General features: G+C 47.1%; 1 protein-coding gene across 1 annotated transcript in view; it reads left to right on the forward strand.

Moving 5' to 3' along the window:
• ANKAR (ankyrin and armadillo repeat containing) overlaps window positions 1-23,290 on the forward strand; it is a gene marked incomplete at its 5' end in the record, with an annotated part of 56,903 nt that overhangs the window by 27,471 nt on the left and 6,142 nt on the right. Inside the window, 4 exons of the mRNA XM_015408844.1 lie at window positions 6,235-6,357; window positions 9,044-9,202; window positions 17,820-17,937; window positions 22,101-22,210. Of these exons, the coding sequence (XP_015264330.1) occupies window positions 6,235-6,357; window positions 9,044-9,202; window positions 17,820-17,937; window positions 22,101-22,210 (510 nt within the window). The remainder of the gene's footprint in view (window positions 1-6,234; window positions 6,358-9,043; window positions 9,203-17,819; window positions 17,938-22,100; window positions 22,211-23,290) is intronic.

Here is a 23,290-nt window from a genome sequence, read left to right on the forward strand (position 1 = left end):
TTCCCTACTTTCTTCCACAAGCAAACTCCTCTCTGAGGATCAGGACACATGCAAAATGAACAATAGGCCAGGGCACTGCAGTGAGGAGAGGGGATCCAGTAAGTTTGTCTCTTCTGTTTGAGGATGGTATCAGTAGCTAAAGGAGAATTTTCCCCTTATTCCCAATGTTGCCATAGAGCCCCAATCCTGCATTTTGCTTGTGAGGCTCTTCCACCCTTCAGAGGAGCTTCAAGGTAAACAAACAGGGGAAATAAACAGGGGAAAGATTTGCTCTGCCAACTCCCCCGCTGGATCCAACCCAGATATTTTATGTGGTACTGCCTCATCCCATCTGCTCCCCAGTGGCTCCTCTACAGCTGCAATAATAGCTCTGCCCCTTCTATAATGTGATTGAAGACAATACCGCTGATGGCCAGTGAGAGCTTACTAATGGCCACCATTGTTATCACCATGGAAGAATGTGTGTGTTACATGCCATCAAGTTGCTTCTGACTTACGGCAACCCTATGAATTAATAACCTGCAAAACGTTCTATCAATGAGAAGCCTTGTCCAGGTTTTGCTGAAGGCCCTGGCTTCCTTTATTGAATCAATTCATCTCATTTTGGGTCTTCCTCTTCTCTTACTGTCTTCAACTTTTCAAAGATTCCGCCTGTCCAAAGAAGCCCTTAACAGAATGGACAAAAGTTCTTGCAAAAAGTCCCATGATCTCACTCTGTATTTTCTCCTGCCATCAATTCCCCTTTTTTTTCTCCCTGAGATGTTACTTTAAATTTTTAATACTACAAACCATTACAATGAGATTTGCTGGAGTGACATTATTTTATATTGGCATAATAATAATTGATATCCTAAACAATCTCATCAATCAGCAAAGAAAATTAGTTCAGTGCAGAAGGAGAGGGAAATTTTACCATGTTGCCTTCTCTGGAAACTTTGAAAGGCCAGTGCTGTCTGGCGGCACAATGTTTATGGGTGTCCTTTAAGTTTGTGTTCCTGCAAGGCAGAAGCAGTGCTCTGGGCCCCCAAAAGACTCCACTGACTTAAAATTACATTGTTATGACATAACAAAGGCAAAGCCTCTGTGCAGGATTTGGAAACCCATTTGTCTTTGCTTAATGGCATTCATTTCATGTCCCTATGATTAGGTTAATCCCTCCGGTTTATTCCCCCCCCCCCGCCGCCAGCAAATTAGAGGAAAGTACCCAGACATTTAAGAATACCACTACAATGGTTAGGACACATCAATGAAGCAGGAGTCCATGGACAGCAACCAGTTTTCCAAGGGCATTTTGAAAAAGGAATAGAAAGGAGCAGAAAAAAAAAACAGGTTGCTTACCTGTAACTGATGATCTTCAAGTGGTCACCTGTGCATTCACACCTTTGGGATATAGTGTGCCTGTGCTGACCCCAATCGGTACTTCTAGAAAGTGAAAGGGATTTTCGCGCCCACTCCCCAGTCACATGCCAGGCTCCACTGCGCATGACCAGGGGAGGGGCATGACAATCCCGCCAGTTTCTTCTGACCGCTGCCATCAGTCTCAGAGCAAAGAACAAAAGGACCAAAAGCAGAGGGGAAGGAGGGCGGGTGGTGTGAATGCACAGATGACGACTCAGAGATCATCAGTAAGCAACCTCTTTATCTTCTTCGTGGTCTCTGTGAATCACACCTTTGGGAGATTAACAAACAACACAGGCCTACCTGGAGGAGGGAGCTGAAGGTCCTAGACATGCGCTGCCTGCAACACAGCTCATTCCACCGCAGAACGCTGATGAAGACACACATCCAGGGCAAAATGCTTCACGAACGTGTGAGGAGAAGCCCAGGTTGCTGCACGACAAATATCACTGAATGACGCACCTCCCAGGAAGGTGCTACTGCTCGGGTAGAATGTGCCCTGAGCAAACTCGGGAGCGGCCTTTTGGCCAAAAGGTAGCACAGCTTGATCGCCTCTATGATCCACCTGGATAGGTGCTGCAAAGACAGCTTCTTCCCCTGTACAGGTGTCACGGCTCAAGTGGGGTGTCACCTGACGCTGCCACCACTCTGGATTTAGGTTCCCTCGAGAAGGCCCAGAGCATCCTTCCAAGACCTTCAGACTTCCCTTTTGGCCGAGTAATAGGCGTGAGGACCAGGCAGAGTACAACAAGGAAAATAGTTTATTTTATAGGAGGTCAAACAAACAAGGTGCAGATTAATAACAGTAAGTAGGTGAATAGAAAAGAAATCAAATGCCCTAATGCGTCTAAATACATACTGTCCCTAGCTCACTATTCCAAGTGGCACTAGACTACTCACTCAGCCCTCAGGATGAGGGTCTCTCCCATGCAGCAGCCTTCCTTCTGGCTCTGCCTTCTTGGAAGAAAGAACAACTTTCACTCTTCCACCAGTCTTTTATTCCAAGCCCTCCTCTTTTCCTATTGGTCAATTTTGGCTCCAAAACCTCCCAGGGGCTTCTGGGAGTTGTAGGCCTAGCTTCCTCCCACTGCTACACAGGCTTCCTAGGCCTGCTAGGCCGCGCTTACACAGCCCAGATCATGATAGGAGCTGATCTCTGAAGTTGGCAAATCATTTGCAATCCCAGAAGATCTCCAGCCCCCAACAGGAGGATGGCAAACCTGACCTCCCGTGTCAGACCTGTTTGGGTTTTGTTTTCTTTGGGTCTGGATGCAGCAGCTCCCACTCACTCCGCTGGCACCTGCCCATAGAGGAATCTTGCCAATATAGGATACCTTCGGTATTAGGCTTGCCAAGTCCCCCCGGGGGGCGGGGAAACCCCTGCCCCAGAGGCCCGTTCCCCACTGCCGCTGGATTGGGCCCCGGTGGGAACCCCACCCCAACGTGCACATCACTCGGAAGTGATGTGACCAGCCGGGCACGCTGGGGGCGGAGCCACGGTCATCCAAGGAAAACTCTATGGTTTTCCCTCGGATGGTCGTGGCCCCGCCCCCAGCGTGCCCGGTGTGATCGCATCACTTCCGCACACTCCAGCCGCCAGCCGGGAGTCCCCCGCTGCGGTGAGAATCATACTTGGCAACCCTCTTCGGTATATCAAGCAGGGCACCAGGAACAGAAGCGATCCTTTAAGACAGAGGTGTCAAACTCATTTGTTATGAGAGCCAGATCTGACCTAAATGTCATTTTGTCGGGCCGGGCCCTGTGTACCGTGTAACACCAGGTACCGGAGATATAAACTTTATAAAGGACACAGGCGAACCGAGTTAACAATATTATTTTTTACTCAAAATACAAAACAAAAGCAATTGATTCCTAGCAGTGAAAGCAATTGGTTTGCTGGGGAACCCACAATACCCCAGTCATACACAGGACTAGGTTTTCCCCAAGGGGTACTATAAAAGGGGGAGTACCTTATATTTCCATCCATACCAGTTGCTTGTGGGCCAGGTAAGAACCCTGGATGGGCCGGTTCTGGCCCCCGGGCCTTAGATTTGACACCCCTGCTTTAAGACTTCAGTCCAGTATTGCCGAAGCATGGCCAGTGTTCTGTTTGAACCTTTCCGGCAGTGTACTGCTGCACAAATTATTTATTTATTTATTTATTTATTATTCACATTTATACCCCGCCCTCCCTATACGCTCAGGGCGGCTTACAGAGGCGAGGCAAAACCTCGCCATAATAAAAACATAATATACATAATAAATTTAAAAACATAGTACATCTTAAAGTCCTATACAAACAAAGTGCTCAGTGATGTCATAGTCCAAAGATGACGGGTTGTATGTCCGAGTTCCAAGTTGACGGCTTAGGGTTTCTTCCATGTTCGGATGTTTCCTAAGGGCTTCATCCAGCCCACCACGGTGGTAGTATAGGGCCCGGATCTCCCCTGGGATGACCTTGGGCAAGGCATATTCTGTCAGAGCTTGTCCTTGAAAGAGCAGTTTCTCTGTCAGAGCTCTCTCAGCCCCACTCCCTCAGGTAGGTTGGACCCTGGCCATGAGTAGGATTCCTCAAAAGCGAGTGAATATTCCACTTGAAGGGATTATTGTGTATGATTATGGATGCCACCTCCAGGCTGGGAAATTTCTGGAGATTTTGGTGGTGGAGGGCGGGGTTTGGGGAGGGGAGAGACCTCAGTGGGTATGTGATGCCACAGAGTCCGCCCTCCAAAGCGGCCATTCTCTCCAGGGGAACTGATCCCTGGCGCCTGGAAATCAATTATAATCCCAGGAGATCTCCAGAGTCCCATCCCGTCTGGAGGCTGGCAGTCATAGTCTGTGTGTGTGAGGGGGGGAGTGTAAGGATTCAAATCAGTGAACCTTGAACAGTGTCCATTCTGAAGATGTGTGCATGCACACGGACGCTCATACGCAGAATTAAACTTTGTTGGTCTCGTTTGGTGTAGTGGCTAGGAGCGCAGACTCAAATCTGGGAGAACCGGGTTTGATTCCCCACTCCTCCACATGCAGCTGCTGGTGCGACCTTGCATCAGTCACAGTTCTCTCAGAGCTGTTCTCTCAATAGCAGTTCTGGAAAGAGCTCTCTCAGCCCCACCTGCCTGACAGGGTGTCTGTTGTGGGGAGGAGAAGGGGAAGGAGATTGTAAGCCGCTCTGAGACTCCAAGTGAAGAGCGGGGTTATGGGGTATAAATCCAGTCTCCTCCTCCTCCTCCTCCTCTTCTTCTTCTTCTCCCCCCCCCCTTTCCCGGTCTCAAACTTTGTTCAGCTATGCAGGGAGCGCTTGACCTGGCTGGCCCAGGCTAGACCACTCTTGTCAAATCTTGGAAGTTCAGCAATGTCGGCCCTGGTCAGTATTTGGATGGGAGACCACCAAGGAGTACCAGGGTGTCAGCCTCTTGGGCAAAGTTACTCCCAACAACACTCTCCGGCAGTGATTTGTTTATTGAGAAACAAAGATGTTCCAAGCAGAGACTCTCGCTGAGTCAGGACTAATATTCTGGCACGAAACCCCAAAGATATTGACAGTTCGAACCAAAGCCAACACATTCATTCCCGCCTAGCCGTTCGTGCTCCCCCCAACCCCACCTGTCAATCACAGTTACATTATCTCTAAAGCGGAGCAAGCAGAGATGCAGACCAAGGTCATCCCAAAGGGAGGTTGTCTTAATCTGCATTTGTCTTTCCCACCGGTGTCCCAGCCTTTTGACTCCGTCTTGAAAAAAAGCTGTCTACATTTGGTGTCGTTTTCACACCTCAACAGTGCTAGCATACTTTGGCACTTCTGCATATGTTTATCGTCCTTTCGGGGGCGGCTCCACTGTCATTGCGCCTCCCCACTGCTTTAAAAGAATCTTCTCCAAACAACATTCAAACAAGCATAGAGAAAGACGGCGTCACAGCAGCACGAAACTGATTTAAAAATGCAAACGCAGATTCGACGTCCGTCTTCAAAAAAGCTGTCTACATTTGGTGTCGTTTTCACACCTCAACAGTGCTAGCATACTTTTGCACGTCTGTATATGTTTATCGTCCTTTTGGGGGCGGCTCCACTGTCATTGCGTCTCTGCACTGCTTTAAAAGAAACTTCTCCAAACAACGTTCAAACAAGCTTAGAGAAAGACGGTGTCGCAGCAGCACGAAACTGGATTAAAAATGCAAATGGAGATTCGACCTTATTAGCGGAATTACTTTCGCCACTCCGCAGAGCCATGCTCATACTCAAGCACACACACACACACCCCACAGGCATTCCCCCCCCCCCATTCTCCAGAATACATGGCAAACTGGAGGCCGAGTTTGACATTGGGCCGATATACAGAGGAAAGCAATGGCAGACCCACCTCTGAACGTCTCCTAACTTGAACACCCTACGCCTACGGGGTTCCTTCCCATATGTCGGCTGCCACTTGACAGGACCCTCGCACAGACAACACACACAGAAGCAGTGAGCACTGTACACTTTCTGCATTGCTAAACATCATGTTTCTTAAAGCATCAGGTTTCTTAAAGGTCAACCTTTCCATCTTCTGCGGCACGTTATGCATTAAAATTTGTTTTCTCTTTTTTAAAAATTCTGTAGTAGAGAAGAGCCAGAGTCCAGGAGCACCTCAAAGACTAACAAAATTCGTGGCAGGGGAGGGGCCCTCATGAGTCACGGCTCACTTCGTCAGACTCACGAAAGCTCATCGCCTGCCACAAACGTTGTTAGTCTTTGAGTGGCTCCTGGCCTCTGGCTCTTTTCTGCTGCTACAGACAGACTCACACGGCCACCCGTCTTATTTCTCATTTTGTGTTTCCATTCGACTCAACGTTCAGGTTGAAGTTGCCGTTTCTTTGGCGTGTATCGTCTTAAAGAACAGCCGCCTCCAGGTTGTGTTACAAGATCAGGAAGGTTTCTGTTATTCCGACGTCCTTCATCTTCTTTATTCAACAGACAAGGTACCAGGTTTACCGGAGTATGTTGTGGGACTCCTTGGCGCGTTTAAGATAATGTATGAGGCACTTGTCATACAACTTCTGTGGGTCTAAAACCTGAGTGCAAACTTTCACAGGAGATGGAAGTATGAGGTGCACAGAGAGCCCTTCTGTTTCCCTTACGTCCCCCATATTCTGTCCCCCATATGAGAGCCAGTTTGGTGTAATGGTTAAGAGCGCGGACTCTCATCTGGGAGAACTGGGTTTGATTCGCCACTCCACCACATGCAGCTATTGGGTGACCTTGGGTCACTTACAAGTTCTCTCAGAGCTGATCTCTCAAGGGCAGTTCCTGGGAGAGCCTTTCAGCCCCACCTACCTCACCGGGTGTCTGTTGTGGGGAGGGGAAGGGAAAGAAGATTGTAAGCCACTGAGACTCCTTCGGGTAGTGAAGGGCGGGGTATAAATCCAATCTCCTCCTCGTCGTCTTCTTCTTCTTCTTCCCATGTAAGACATACATGCTCTTTTGAACATGCAAATGGAGCTCCCTCCGTTAGAATCCAAGGGGCAACATACATATACGAGAGGGTCAACTATCAGCCCAAGCACATGTGTCAGACTACAGTTTGGTAACACAGTGCCAGAACAGTGTACAGAAGGGGTCTCCAACATGGCACCCGTGGGAACCACGGTGCCCACCGATAACTTTCCTGGCACCCACCAAGTGCTTTCAGAAAGAGGGCACAGCCGTCCGGGACTTTTACCCAGAAAGGCTTCTTCTTATTTCAGTGCAGATTTTTTAAAACATTGCTTCGGCGGGAGCTGCTACCACTGCACCAGGATCTTCAATCAGAGCCGGTTTGGTGTGGTGGTGCGGACTCTAATCTGGGAGAGCCGGGTTTGATTCCCCAATCCTCCACTTGCGCCTGGCTGGATGACCTTGGGCAAGCCATAGTTCTGATAAGAGCTGTCCTTGAAAAAGAGCTGTTTCTGTCAGAGCTCTCTCAGCCCCACCTGCCTCACAGGGTGTCTGTTGTGGGGAGGGGAAGGGAGAGGCGTTTGGGTAGTGAAGGGTGGGGTATAAATCCAATCTCTTCTTCATTTTGGTGAAGTGGTTAAAGTGCACGGACTCTAATCTGGGAGAACCAGGTTTGATTCCCCACTCCTCCACTCGCACCTGGCTGGATGACCTTGGGCAAGACGTAGTTCTGACAAGAGCTGTCCTTGAAAAAGAGCAGTTTCTGTCAGAGCTCTCTCAGCCCCACCTACCTCACAGGGTGACAGTTGTGGTGAGGGGAAGGGGAAGGAGTTTGTAAACCGCTCTGGGACTCCCTTGGGTAATGAAGGGCGGGGTATAAATCCAATCTCTTCTTCTCTTCATCTTCAATATGGGGCCGAAGGTAAGACAGGGCAGCCATTCTCTGGCTGTGCCCACCACTCTGTGTTAGAATTCCCAAGGTGCCTATCAGCTCAAACAGCTTGGGGACGCCTGGTGTACAGCGTTGGCCTGAACCCAGACATAGACCCCAGCATTGTAAATGAACTTGGAAGTGTCTCCAAGCTTGAAAGTCTTCTCTACCCTTTCCCTTCCCTCCCTTCGTGGCTCACAGCGGACCACAGTTTCCCATCACATCCGAGCCAACAAATTATTATTTGCACTTTTCCTGTAAGAGAGTAACATGCCCAGGGAAATGCTGATGGCCACTTTGGGGTCAGGAAACCATTTTTCTCCAGGCCAGTTTGGACAGGGATCCTGGAGGTTTTTTGTCATCTTCTGGGCATGGAACAAGGGTCACTGGGTGTGTGGAGGGGGCGGTAGTTGTGAATTTCCTGCATCGTGCAGGGGGTTGGACTAGATGACCCTGGAGACCGAGAAGCCCCGCGAGGAAAGGCTGAGGGACTTGGGAAGGTTCAGTCTGGAGAAGAGGAGGTTGCGGGGGGACAGGATGGCTCTCTTGAAGTATCTGAAGGGCTGTCCCTTCAAAAAGGATGTGAACAGAATGGAGTGGGTACACAGGAGAGCGATGAGGATGATCGGGGGCCTGGAGACCAAGCCCTGCGAGGAAAGGCTGAGGGACTTGGGAATGTTCAGTCTGGAGAAGAGGAGGAGGAGGGGGGAGGACAGGATGGCTCTCTTGAAGTCTTTGAAGGGCTGTCCCTTCAAAACAGATGTGGACAGAATGGAGCGGCTGCAGAGGAGAGCAACGAGGGTGATCGGGGGCCAGGAGACCAAGCCCCGTGAGGGAAGGCTGAGGGACTTGGGAAGGTTCAGTCTGGAGAAGAGGAGGTTGAGGGGGGGGGCATGATGGCTCTCTTTGAGTATTTGAAGGGCTCTCACTTAGAGGAGGGCAGGGAGCTGTTCCTGTGGGCAGCAGAGAAGAGGACTCCCAAGAATGGGCTTAAATTAAGGATGGGAGGGTTCTGGCTGCTGGATATTAGAAAAAACTTTTTGACAGTTGTGCATGAGTGGAATCAGCTGCCTAGGGAACTGGTGAGCTCCCTCTCACTGGCAGTCTTGAAGCAGGGGCTGAACAAACCCTTGGGAGTGGGAGGACCCACGTATGTAGAATTCCTGGGCTGTGCCTCCGAGTGGCATGCAAATAATACAGAAATTAATCCAATGCTGGGTTTCCCCCCATACGTTTTTAAAGGAATTTACTCTTGTGTGCTTTGTCCAAGAATATTTGTATGTTTCTCTGATTGCTTTCAGGATATCCGTTTACGGGCCGGCTACGCCATCACTCTTTTCGCTTATAATAACCCCGCCCAGCAGTTTTTGATCCTGGAAAGCGGTCCCATATCCATGTCAGTATTTGAACCTTTTCTGGAATCGGCAGTAGAGACAGAGAGGGCGATGGCTGCTTTTCAGGTACGCGGTCAAGAGGTGACGCGAGGGTGGCCCACCCTGGCTTGGGAGATTCCTGAAGGTTACGGGAGGCGGCCTGGGGAAGGCGGAGTTTGGGGAGGGAAGGAAGTTTCAGTGGAGATGTGATGTCACTCTAGGACTTGTTTCTCCTAGACTCTATGGCAGGGGCGTCGAACTCATGTGTTATGAGGGCCGGATCTGACATAAATGAGGCCTTGTTGGGCCAGGCCATGCGTGTCATAAAATGCAATGCCAGGTAGCGGAGATATAAACTTTATAAAGGACACCAATACAATTAAAGGGTTTTTTTTTACTTACTTTGTTGGTATTAAAGGTGCTTTGTATTTTCCCCGTGGGATCGAGGCAGCCACGTAAAGCAAACTCTCCCTCCCTCCCTTTCGGGAGGAGCCTCAGCCAGTGGAGGGGAAGAGAAGCTTGCCTATCTATCTCTCCTGAGCGATTGAGAGAGTCTGGCAAAGCAAGCTACGATGCAGCAGCAGAAGAACCGGAGAAAGAAGCAGGAGGCCTGATAGAAGCCCTCTGGGGGTAGGGTTGCCAAGTCCTACCTGTTGCTGCAGCGGGGGACTCCCGGCTCGCTCCTGGAGTGCGCGTGTGCGCTGCAACCACGTCACCCGGAAGTGACGCGACCACGCCGGGCACACTGGGGGTGGGGCCACGACCATCCGAGGGAAAACCATTAAACTGCTCAACAGCAGCTTGAGCCTTTTGCAGTTGATATTTAAGCCACTACAAGCCTGTATGGTATAGTGATTAGAGTTCTGAGCAGGGAACCTTGGTTCAAATGCCCGTTTCTCATGAAGGCCACTGGATGACCATAGGCCAGTCACACTGTCTTACTCTACATGGTTGCTGCTGTTGGGATGAAATGGAATCCTTCATTGTCTTTCATTTTGAGCTCCTTGGAAGAAGATGGGATATAAAAAGAAATAAAAAGACTCCTTAATTTTCTTTAGGGTGATATTTCATACATGAAAGATGAGTGTACATTTTCATATACTCATACTAATCTGGGGTTTTTTTATGTAGGCATTAAATCTTGACTATGCAGTGGAGTGCTGTAACAAGAAATATGAAAGCAATGGGATGCAGCTAAACTGTGCACTGTCCTATTAATCTTAATGGGAATGTTCTGTGGATTCTCTGAAATGCCTGTAGTGACAGAACTTCATGTTGATTTAGGATGACCTTATATTTGTGTTTGTTCTTATTAGGGGTAACAATTTTAGAAGACCAGGCTGCTCAACCAGTTTCATCTACCTCACCCTGTGTCAAAGCAGATATTCTCACTGCTTCTATGGCACTTATGTCAAGTTCTACTACATCAGCAGTAGTGGCAAAGCCAAATGCTGTGGAGACATTTATCAGTAGTACAACCAGCGAAAAAGAAGAGAAAGTGCAACCTCCTGGCCACAGCGGAGTGGACGATACTCCACTCGATAAAGGTGTGGTGAAAAAATTGCCAAGTCTTTCCTTGTCTCAGTATGACATTTTAAAAACCGGCCTTTCCTTTGAACCTTGGAACAGTGATAATTCAGTCATCATTTCAGAGCACTTAAGCAATCCAAAATGTTTCAAGAGAGAGAAAAATCTGGATGTGTCGGCCCAAGACAGTATGACAAGCAGTTGTCCACAGTGTAATATGGTGGCAGTCAAGAGAAGTGATGGACCCGTAGAAAGTCCTTATGCTGATGATATGAAGGTACACCTTGATGATTCAGACAGTGAGGTAGCTGTGGCCTTTGTTGACAATTCTCTTCCTGGAGATATGCTTCCACTCCATGAACCAATTAAAATCGTTATCACTATGAGTAGTACCCAAAATTCAACTAGTGATTTAGAAGGCTCACTCCATCTGAAGATGCTTGGTACTGAAAAGTCCAGTTCAAACCTTGACTCTGGCATTGCTGCAGTGGATCAACACAGCAGGCAAAACAATAATGAACAAGTGAGAATACCTGTGATTACTTTTGAACTATCTGATGATAATGGACTCCGTGCTTATCAAGAAGCAAGTGAAAGTTTAAGAACACCAGAGAATTTAAATGTAGATACATCATCCAACCAATGTTCTGGGTATGAATCTGGTGAACAAGACCATGCTGAAAAGGAACATAGTGATAAACCAGCCAGTAGTCATGTGGAAGTATGTACTTCTCCAGGAAATGTTTCTGAGGTTTTGGCGAACACAACTGTACTTTTGAAAGAAGGGCAACAAAACTTAGGCCTGCCCTCTTATAAAACAGCTCATGAAAAGAGACATGCTCGTGTGCTCAGTGTGGACAGTGGGACAGATGTCCTTTTGAGTAAGAATTCCATCGAGACAGACAGTGACAAAGAAAAACTTTTGCCAACCTCTAAATCTGATCTGGAAGCTAAAGAAGGACAGATACCAAATGAATCTAATTTCTTGGAATTTGTCTCGCTGCTGGAATCTATTAATACCTCAAAGGCGGCAGCATCTGATTGTAAAGTAGAAGCTGCAAAAGACAAGGGCCTGTCTGGAGGTATGCTGCATGCTTTCAGCATTGTTCATCAACATGTTCAGTTCTAGTCCCTTTACAGAAGTGCCCTCCTGAACATTTCTGTTTTGCCTATTCTGCAGAATTATAGAAGCGTGGGATCCTTCCTAATCACCTGAGGTAGGCTGTTCCATAAGTTAGGCTCCATAGCAGAGAATGCATGTGAACAGGCAGCCACTGATTTTACCCATTTGCAGGGTAGCACTTTCAGAAGGCTTTGCTCAGGTAAGTGAAACTGTTGTGGTGGGTCACAGCAAGATAGGGAGTCTTGCAGGTATGTGGGTCCAAGGCCATTAAGGACTATGCAGGTGATAACCAATACTTTGAACTCAATCCAGTGACTGATGGTGAACCAATAGAGTGACTGCAGAATGGGTGTGATTATGTATGTCCTCCAAGCTCTGGAAAGTAACTGAGCTCTAGTCACAATTTTCCAAAGGAAAATTTTGGAGTACCAAATGCTGTTGCATGTAATATTTAAAACTGAAAGGGTTACACAAAGAAGTGATCAGCTGATATCTGACTTACAGTGAAATGTTCTGCTCCTTTGTGCAGCTGCTGCAACAGCATCATCTTAGCTTAGCTCCCAGTGACAGGATATCTACTTCCTCTGGTACTGTGAGATATAGTTCCACTGCTTGCTCTGGGCCAGTAGCAGCTCTCAGTATTTTTTCTTAGTGCAATAAGGATGTTCATCCACAGCATACTACTTTATGAGCCTTCAAAGTACCACATACACATATATCCATCATAGTGATCTTAGGAACAATATAAGAAAAGCCCTGCTGGATCAGACCAGTGGTCCATCTAGTCCAGCATCCTGTTTCCTACAGTGGCCAAAGAAATACATAAATATTTCTGAATTTGCCATTAAATGTAAAGATGACTGGATGAAGTACTTCCTTAAGTTGCACATGGTTGATTTAGAACTTACTGCAAGCCTCAGCATCTGGAAACTTACCAAAAATATGCTTTGCAGTAAAAGTATTCTTTCAAAGAACCCCCTCTTACCACTTGGACTTGTTACCACTATGACAGAGCATCTGGCTTTCCAGACATCATTGAGCCTGCACAGGACAGGAGCACAGGCATCCAGCTGGGAGCAGACTGAGAATCAGCTTCTATTCCTAAATGAGTCCTCTATATAGGACTGCTCTTGGAAAGTTCCATTGGTACAAAATGTAGATGATCATTTAATATCTGGAATTAGGTGTGATGGGGAAATTTTTCAAGGGTCCCAGAATGAGGGGTTCAAATGGAGACAATGGACCTCAGCAGAAAATAATTTATTTTAAGTATTTCGAACTACAGAGGGATCCTTATCCAAGGCACTGAAAGTAAGTGCTCCAAAATTCTAATAGACACACCATGCATTATATAGTATCACCTTGCGTCTCCAGTTACCCTGTGACCTGTTCACTTCGTATTTACTGTGTTTTCATTCACATTTACTACGTTTACCAATTACATTTCTTTAATGCACATTCTGTTACTTGTTTACTAAGGCACCCTTAGCTTTACAGATAACAGGCATTTACTCATGACAGGCAACTGTTTGTGGTTTTTGTCTTCACCTTCTTACTTCCACATCTAATCTCTGAGGCTAGGCTCAGAACAGACATCACCAAGCAATTGTTTATCTTATTGAGTAAAGCACTAGATCTCCTTGAAACAGGCATATACATTTGTAACACAACATCTTTTTTATTTTTTTATTTTTAAATGATCTTTTTATTGGGTTTTCAATATGCCACATATACATCACATACACTCTAATTAACATTTATGAATACAAATAAATCAATATACCATCATTTTCACTAACCTCTTAGTGATAAAAGCTAAAGACACAGATTTAACATTTTAGGTACGCCTTTCTAACTTTACTAATATCTATTAACTTGCTTCTTGTACTCTTTAGTTCCTCCTTTCTCTATAGACTTTAGACTCTCCATTTGAAATCCTTACAATATCTACTTGATCATTACCTTCTTTCAAGTTTTAAGCTATTAGGCATTCATAACTAACATTAACTATAGGTTTTATTCCCTATTCACCCAAAAAACCTTAACACACATAGTTAACCTACTAACTAGTTTCAAAGTTTTGATGCCACCACCAAGGAGGCCCTCTCCAGGGTTTGCCACCCACCTCATTTCTAGGGTTGTCAAGATGAGCCCTCCTGGAGAAAATGGCTGCTTTGGAGGGTGGATTCCGTGTCATTGTCCTTGCTGAGGTCCCTCCCCTACTCAAAACCCACCTTCCCTAGGCTCCACCTCCAAAATCTCCAGGTATTTCCCAACCCAGAGCTGGTGACCCCACTAACCTCAGAAGGCAGGGGCACCCGAAGTAGGGCCTTTGGAGATGACCATGGTGGTTCGGTGGGTTCATAAGTGAGCCAGTGCTCCTCCAGGTACATTGGTCCCAGGCCGTACAGGACTGTTTAAAAAAGATTGTTCTTTCTTCAAGTTGAAATGCCTCTGAAACCAGAAGTGATACTAGTAGAACATTGGGCAGCTTTACATAGTCACAATCCATGCTCCCTCTAAGCCAGTGATGGCGAACCTTTTAGAGACCGAGTGCCCAAACTGCGACCCAAAACCCACTTATTTATCGCAAAGTGCCAACACGGCAATTTAACCTGAATACTGAGGTTGTACTTTAGAAAAAACAACTCATACATTAACTTACGATGATACAAACAAAGTAAGGAAAGCAATCCCAAATGCTTTCATTTACTTAAAATTATTTGGCAGAGAATTCGACACTTTAATGATGGTCTGGGCCTGGCTGGGGCGATGGCATGCGTGCCCACAGAGAGAGCTCTGAGTGCCACCTCTGGCACCCGTGCCATAGGTTCGCCACCACTGCTCTAAGCTGTGGAGTCTTGTGAGCCAAAATTCTGCTTTGTGAGCCACTGGCATTAAAGTTGTCAGCGAGAGATTTGGGTGCTGCATAGATTAGTCTGCTCTGGAGCCATCCTTCCCGAGCCAAGACAGAAAGGTGTGAGCCGAAGGCTAAAAAACTGTGAGCTAGCTCACACTAACTCAGCTTAGAGGCAACACTGGTCACAATAAAACAAAGGGAACAACCCTATCTTATTGACAATAGCTAAAATTTTGCTATAAGATGAATAGACCAACAAGTTCCCTCTGTTCAACAATGGCTAAATAAAATTTTGGATTATTTTATTTTAAGTAAACTTTTAATTTAATCAATAACTCAATAGCTTGTTAATCAAAATAAGGCGGTAAAAACTTGGTATCCAATTGTAAACTATTTAGTGGGGAAAGACCCTCCTTCCTCAAGATCCTCTGTATCAAGATATGATTTACTTTGGATTGTTAAAAGTATTCAAGTTTAAAGTGTTCTGCATTTTATGTTTATTGTCAAAGGTTAAAAATGTTAATAAAAAAAAAGATTGTTCTTTTTTTATCTTTCCATAGTGGGAGAAAGGACTTGAGACTCAACCTGAGACCTGGTCCTGATTCAGTAGAAATTACTTCTGGCTAATAAATCTGACTGATAGCAGTGTAACGGTTCCACTGGGATTTAGGCTTAATTCTGGGATGATAAACCCCATGTTTCTGGAGTGTATCACACATAGGGTTGCCAAGTCAATATTTCTTACCGGCGGGGGAGCCTCACCGGGCTCCGGGAGCCGTCCATCAATAAGCGCACGCGCCGCCAGCACATCACCAGAAGTGACGCGCGACGTCGATCACGTTGAAGGTGTGGCCCCGATCGTCGGAGGAAAAACCATAGAGTTTTCCCTCCAACGATCGGGGCCACGCCCCAATGTGATTGACATGGTTGCATCACCTCCAGTGACGCAGCCACGCTGCGTTTCGGGGAGCAGAGTTCCCCCCAGGGCCCGATTCCGCGGCAGCGGGAATCGGGCCTCTGAAGCAGGGGTTTACCCGCCACCCGCCCCCACTTGGCAGCCCTAATCACACGTGACAGTGTTCTTCCACTTAAAATCATACCATCCGCATAGACGACTAAGATGTTCAGGAGAAGGGAATGCTCGAGCCATTCACCCTGACACATGTATTTATTTATTTACTTCATTTACACCCTGCATTTCTTCCCAATGGGGACCAAAAGTGGCTCACGGTTCTCCTCTCCCCATTTTCTCTTCACAACAACCCAGTGAGGTAGATCAGCCAGGTGTGTGTGACTGGCCCAAGGTCACCCAGCATGATTCTGTGGTAGAGTGGGGATCCAGACCTGGGTCTCCCAAATCGTAGTCTGAAACTTTTAACTACTATACCACAGTGACAAGTTGTTTTCTATTTGAAGAGAGTTATTTTTCCCCCATGAAGGAACATCCAATCATATTATAGGGTCGCCAGCCCTCGCATTATGGTGGGAGACCTTCCGCTAGTGACCCTTCTTGCCCGCCACCACTCTGAGAGGGGGAAAAAAGTCAGCATTGGATCTCCTTCCCTCTAGCTCCTGTTTCCAAATGAAATCAAATAATGGCTGCCAAGCCCACGATGTGACAGGACTTACAGGGAAAACCTGAAAGTCAAGTTATGCCTTTCTAGGAATCACTGGAAACTCTTTGGTAGAACCATGGCATTTCTGGCATTTCCTAGAGAGGCATGATGTCTCTTCTGGGGTTTCCCTGGAAGTGACGTCACTCTGTCACTGACAGCAAGCCCCGCCATGGGCCCTCCTTCCAATATCCCACTAGGGATTCCAGGTCCTACCTTTCTGCTAGTGGGGGGATCGATGGTCCTTTCCTGGAGCTTCTGCCATGTGCACAAGTGCCCTGAAACATGGCGCGATGATGTCACCCGGAGGTAACATCACCACGCCACCATCTAGTTTTTGGGTAAAACTCTATGGTTTGAGCCCGATTTCACCATAGAGTTTTGCTCCCAAACTAGAATGTCACTGTGTGACGTTGGCAGCATGACGACATTACTTCAAGGTGATGCCATTGCGCTGTGTTTCGGGGCATTTGCAGGCAGGTTTCCCACTGCTGGCCCACAAAAGCAGGGGAAACCCCACCTGGAAACAACAACCTAGTGTATTCAACACTTGGAGGGGATAGTTTTTGAACACCATCCATCTAGTCCAGCATCCTGTCTCACACAGTGGCCAGCCGTTTATGCTAAAGGGTTAACAACAAAGCAGACGGCCTGAGGCCTTCCCCTGATGTTGCGTCCTAGTACTGTATTAAAAAGTTTACTGCCTCTGAATGTGGAGGCTCCCTTTAGTCACCATGACTTAGTGGCCACTGATAGACTTCATGAATCTGTCTAGTCTCCTTTTGAAACTTATAGCCATCTCTACATCCTCTGGCACCGAATTCCACCTTTTAATCACTCCTTGAGTAAAGAAGTATTTCCTTTTGTTCATCCTGAATCTACTGCCCATTAACATCCTATAGTGTCTGCCCTTATACCATTTCCGCAGTAGTGAAATTCCCCTCATCGATGTTCTAAAAACTGCGCGTTATGTGAAATTTTCCGCAGTAGATTTTTCCTCACCAGGCGCAAAACCTGAAATTTTCTCCTTCTCACCCTGTGTTTTCGGAACTCGCTAAAACTGGGAGTTCCAAAAACGTGGAGTAAGAAGGAAAAAACTTCAGGTTCTTTGTGCTTGAGGGGCAACAGTGGGAGGGTTTCTGGACTTCTGGCCTGCTGGTGGACCTCTTGATAGCACCTGGGTTTTGGCCACTGTGTGACACAGAATGTTGGACTGGATGGGCCATTGATCTGTTCCAACGTGGCTTCTCTTAGGTTCTTATGTCTGGGGCAGTGATGCTCTGTATTCTTGGTGTTTGGGGGGCAACAGTGGAAGGGCTTCTGGAGTTCTGGCCCCACTGGTGGATCTCCTGATGGCACCTGGGTTTGGGCCACTGTTTGATGCAGAGTGTTGGACTGGATGGGCCATTGGCCCGATCCAACATGGCTTTTCTTATGTTCTGTCCCAGTAAAAATCTTTTGTATAGTATGGGAACAAAAAGCTGGTTAGATTTATTTATATTGGAAAGTAGGAAACACAAGAAGTCCAATAATGTAAGACAACTAATTCATGTGTTGTGTTAAATGCCTGTTTGATTTCAGATTGTTGTACTGGCTAGAATTATTGTTGATAAGGACCCGGTGAGTTTGTCTGCACGGGGAGTTTCGATTCTGGTGGACCTACTATGTTCAGAAGAGGCCAGTACTCTGGTGTTAACAGGTAAGAAATACGAAGGAGCAGATGTCTTCATTCAGCATGGAATAGTGTGTAACGAACACTCTTAATACAACAAAGTGTAACGGGGGCCTGCAATTGTTCTGTTTATTTATTTACAAAATGTATGCCTTGCCTTTCTGCCCTCGGAGCTGCGGTGGCTACTAGCTTAAGACGCTGAACTGCAGGCTGTGGAAGGTCAATAGTTCAGCAGTTTGAGACCCGGGTGCCGCAAATGAAATCAAATAATGGCTGCCACGCCCACGATGTGTCAGGACTTACAGGGAAAACCTGAAAGTCAAGTTATGCCTTTCTAGGAATCACTGGAAACTCTTTGGTAGAACCATGGCATTTCTGGCATTTCCTAGAGAGGCATGATGTCTCTTCTGGGCTTTCCCTGGAAGTGACGTCACTCTGTCACTGACAGCAAGCCCCGCCATGGGCCCTCCTTATCCCACTAGGGGTTCCAGGTCCTACCTTTCTGCTAGTGGGGGGAACGATGGTCCTTTCCTGGAGCTTCTGCCAAGTGCACAAGTGCCCTGAAAGACGGCGCGATGATGTCACCCGGAGGTAACATCACCACGCCACCATCTAGTTTTGGGGTAAAACTCTATGGTTTGAGCCCGATTTCACCATAGAGTTTTGCCCCCAAACTAGAATGTCACTGTGTGACGTTGGCAGCGTGACGGCATTACTTCTGGGTGATGTCATTGCGCCATGTTTCGGGGCATTTGCAGGCAGGTTTTCCCCAGCTGGCCAGCAGTGGGGAAGAGCCCACAAAAGTAGGGGAAACCCTGCCTGGATTGGGGGGCTGGCAACTCCATAACCTACTGTGCCTGGCAACTCTATGGTAACACCCCATTCGCATACACCCCTGCATACTAATATGGTAAAATCCTATTCTAAGTTTCCCATCTCAGTGAGAACTTGTGATGGATTGGGTCCCTGGTCAGTGCCACCCTTTCAAAATACACTTCTCAGCACAACAGGGAAAGTATTCTGTGCCAGATTGATTCCTTAAAGGCATATTTTCCTTCTTAGAATGGAAGAAACTAAAGTCCAGGCTGTAGCAAAAAGGTGCTACTGAATTTCGCCTGTGTCGTATCAGAACACTTGCTTCATGCCATTGTACTAGTCACAATTACAGCAGTCACTGACCATTTCGTACACAATTCTTTTACATTTTCCCAGAAGTCAGTACAAAAACTGATTTATTAGCACAACGTGCGACTTCTACAAGGTATTATGAAACGTTTCAGTTTTCACAAAGATTAGAAAGGTAGTTTTCTCTTGTGAAAGAGAATTGCCTGGTGGCAAAGATCCAGGCTAATTGTCCTCTTGAAACAATGGGTGTCGGGACTTTCGTGTTGCCCTTCTCACACAGAATCCCCAGTTAGTTTCTGCAGAGGAGACAGGTCTCCCCTATAGAGAAACTAGCGTCCAACTTCCATGGGCACCATGACACCCACTCGTACATCCCTTGGCACCCACCGAACTTTTCAGAAAGTGTGTGAGGCCATTGTACGGGAGGGCTTGTTGTGTTCTTCCCTCATTCACATGAAACAGTTTTCTATTGGAGGATGAGGAGGACTGGTGGTAAGCAACCAGGCTTTCCTTAGTCAGAATGTGGTTCCTTTCCCCATCAGGTTTTCCTTTTTCTCAGGGGGTGTGAGGAGGGCGATATTCTGTTTGACTCTGCCTCCTGAGGCAGCCATTTTGGTCCTGGCTCCATTTCCTGTGGAAGCCGTTTTAGGGTGGCGCTCCACCACCCCCTCTCGAAATTCCAAAGGTGTCTACAACCTCAAAAAGGTTGGAGACGCCCGCTTCAAGTTAACATAAGAACATAAGGAGAGCCCTCCTGGATCAGAGCAGTGGTCCGTCTAGTCCAGCCTCCTGCCTCACACAGTGACCCGCAAAAAGAAGAAAGAAACTGTGAGGTAACTGCGCTAGATAATATTTCAATAATAATCACAAAATTGTACAAAAATGTGTGCAGAAAATTATATAAATATACAAGACAACAAATGATGTGTTGACGATGGTCTCTGGAATGCTCTATTGTTTTGATTTTTGTGGATTTGTGGATTCATTCATTCTCGGAAGAAGAACAGTATCGAAACGATAGAGCATTCCAGAGACCATCGTCAACACATCATTTGTTGTCTTGTATATTTATATAATTTTCTGCACACATTTTTGTACAATTTTGTGATTATTATTGAAATATTATCTAGCGCAGTTACCTCACAGTTTCTTTCTTCTTTTTGCGGTCTGTTCTGTGACTGTGACCACCATTTTTTGAGTCACACAGTGACCCACCAGTTCCTCTGGAGGGCCAGCAACAGGGCAGAGAGGCAGAGGCCTTCCCCTAATAAGAACATGAGCCCTGCTGGATCAGACCAGAGGTCCATCTTGTCCAGCATCCTGTCTCACACAGTGGCCAACCAGTTCCTCCAGACAGCCAACAACAGTGCATAGAGGTACCCTGACCTGGATAGCCCAGGCAAGCCCAATCTCATCAGGTTTTGGAAGCTAAGCAAGGCCAAGCCTGGCAAGTACTTGGATGGGAGACCTCCAAGGGATACCAGGGCCGGGATTCAGAGGCAGGCAATAGCAAGCACCTCTCTGAAAACACCCAAGCCATGACTTCCAGGCACACACACACAAACTACAAAAACAGGACATAGAGGCCGAGGCCTTCCCCAATGTTGCCTTCTGGCTCTGGGATTCAGAGGCTTAGTGCCTCTGAATGTGGAGGTTCCCCTCAGCCACCATGGCTAGTAGGCATTGATAGACTTCTCCTCCATGAATCTTGTCTCATCCCCTTTTAAAGCTGTGACCATCAATACATTCTCTGGCAGCGAATTCCACATTTTGATCACTTGCTGTGTAAAGCAGCATTTCCTTTTGTCCGCCCTGAACCTACTGCCCATCAGTTTCATTGGATGCCCTCAAGTTCTAGTATTTTGGGAGAGGGAGAAAAAGTTCTCTTTGAGAGCTCTCCCCACCCCAGGCATAATTTTATATGCTGATTTCACAGGAGCTCCACGTTCACCCTGGAGCACACCGTGGGCCTTGGTCGACGCTACTTGTACCAAGGGTAACAAAAACAGGTAGAAATACTGATAAATATTGTGACCATGGCTTTTTTTGTAGAAAAAGCCCAGCAGGAACTCATTAGCATAATAAGGCATACCCAACAGCAAAAACTCATTAGCATATTAGGCCACACCCCTGATACTATGGGTTATTAGCCTATTAGGCCGCATCCCCCATGTTACCAGAAGTGTGGTCATCCAGCCACACCCACCTTTTGCTTCTTATTCTGTTTACCTTGTTTGTTGTCAAAACCCAGGGGTTTTTTTGTAGCAGGAACTCCTTTGCATGTTAGGCCACACACCCCTGATATAGCCAATTCCAATGAGTTTCTGCTGTTGGGCGTGGCCTGTTATGCTAATGAGTTCCTGCTGGGCGTGGCCAACTTGGGAGCCAGCTGGAACTCCGTTCCTGTGCGTTCCTGCCCCAAAATAGCCCTGATTGTGACTATGGAAACCTTACTAGCAATGCTCCCTTTAAGCTGTGGAGTCTTGTGAGCCAAAATTCTATTCTGTGAGTTGCTGGCCTTAAAGCTGTTAGCGAGCGATTTGGCTGCTGCATACATTAGTTTGCTCTGGAGCCCATCCCTTCCTGAGCTGAGACAAAAATGTGTGAGCCGGATGCTAAAAAACTATGAGCTAGCTCATGCTAACTCACCTTAGAGGGAACACTGCTTACTAGTACTACAACACTTAATCGTTGGATACACTGGGAATCGTAAGCCATACTTAAAAACGAAACCCTTCCTAATATCATAAGAACATAAGAGATGCCAATGTTGGATCAGGCCAAAGGCCCATCCAGTCCAACACTCTGTGTCACACTGTGGCCAGAAATACCAGGTGCCACCAGGAGGTCCACCAGTGGGGCCAGGACATTAGAAGCCCTCCCACTGTTGACCCGCCCAAGCACCAAGAAGACAGAGCATCACTTGCCCCAGAGCCCTGTCCATACTTTGTGGCTAATAGCCACTGATGGGCCTCTGCTCCATATGCTTATCTAATTCCCTTTTGAAGCCGTCCATGCTTCTAGCACGATTTATGTGTATAATGTTCGTATCTATTTCTCTCTAGGAAAGTTGTTGGCTAGTCTAGCGCACACGAGAGCAGGTATTCCTGAAGCCATCACAAGCCTGGGGACCATTCAACGTCTTTGTTATCATTTGTATGCCAAAGAAGAAGAGGTGAGCTTTTTTGGTGGTGGGGGGGGGCTTTGATACTGTAGTTCGTTTTCCTTTCAGTCATGAAATTTAATTTTCTTAGTCAAGTAACCAGTAAGAATTTATGGATGCATTTGCACTTAGCACATAAAATAGAGTTAAAGTTAAAAACAACAGCAACACGGGGGGGGGGGGGGGAAAACCCAACACCCAAAAAATAATAATGCTGAATTCGATTTTAGTGCAGAATTGCTTAGAGGAACATGGATTAAAAGGAGAGTGTGGAAAGGGCCATTGTTCTCTTTCTTTCTTGACTACTGGAAACCACCATTTTAATTATCTAGACCGGATGAGGCCCCTGGAGGGCTTCTATCAGGCCCACAGTGGAACTGGCTGTCTTCTGCTTCTTCTTCCAGTTCTGCTGCTGCTGCGTCATCATCAGGGGTCATTTCGTAGAAAAAGAGCTAGGGGAACTCATTAGCATAACTCATTAGCATATGCCACACCCCCTGACATCAGGGGCCCGGCGGTGGACCTGCAAGGCCAGCGGGAGTGTGAGGAAGCCCCGCCAAGGCCCTCCCTGGCCCCAGGCAGGCAGGGGTGGGGAGAGGCAGGGAGGAAGCAACTTCCCCTCCCTCTTCTCCTGCCTCCTCCTGGCTGAATGAGGGCTGGAAGCGAGGCGGGCGGAAGCAGGGGGCGGGGCTTCATCATGTGCCCCGCCCCCCTGCACCTCACCCGGGGGAACTGTGTTCCCCCGCGTTCCCCCCCGAAATGACCTCATGATAGGTTCACAGCTTACAGATACACTCCTGAACAGCACACTCAAGACTGCAACAGCAGAGACATTTTGATGCAATAATTCAGAGCCAAGGGGTGTCAGTTATCAGACACTGTTAAATAAGCAAAATATTGCAAGAGTGCTGATGTTTTAAGCACGTTTTCATTTTAAGTTAAAAAAACCCCACCCTTTGTGTTTGTGTCCTTTATAAAGTTTATATCTCCGCTACCTGGCACTACATTTTATGACACGCATGGCCCGGCCCAACAAGGTCTCATTTCTGTCAGATCCGGCCCTCGTAACCAATGAGTTCGACACACCCCTGA

This window comes from Gekko japonicus, unplaced genomic scaffold (assembly GCF_001447785.1).
Source record: "Gekko japonicus isolate JY-2015 unplaced genomic scaffold, Gekko_japonicus_V1.1 scaffold4269, whole genome shotgun sequence".
Taxonomy (NCBI): Eukaryota; Metazoa; Chordata; class Lepidosauria; order Squamata; family Gekkonidae; genus Gekko; species Gekko japonicus.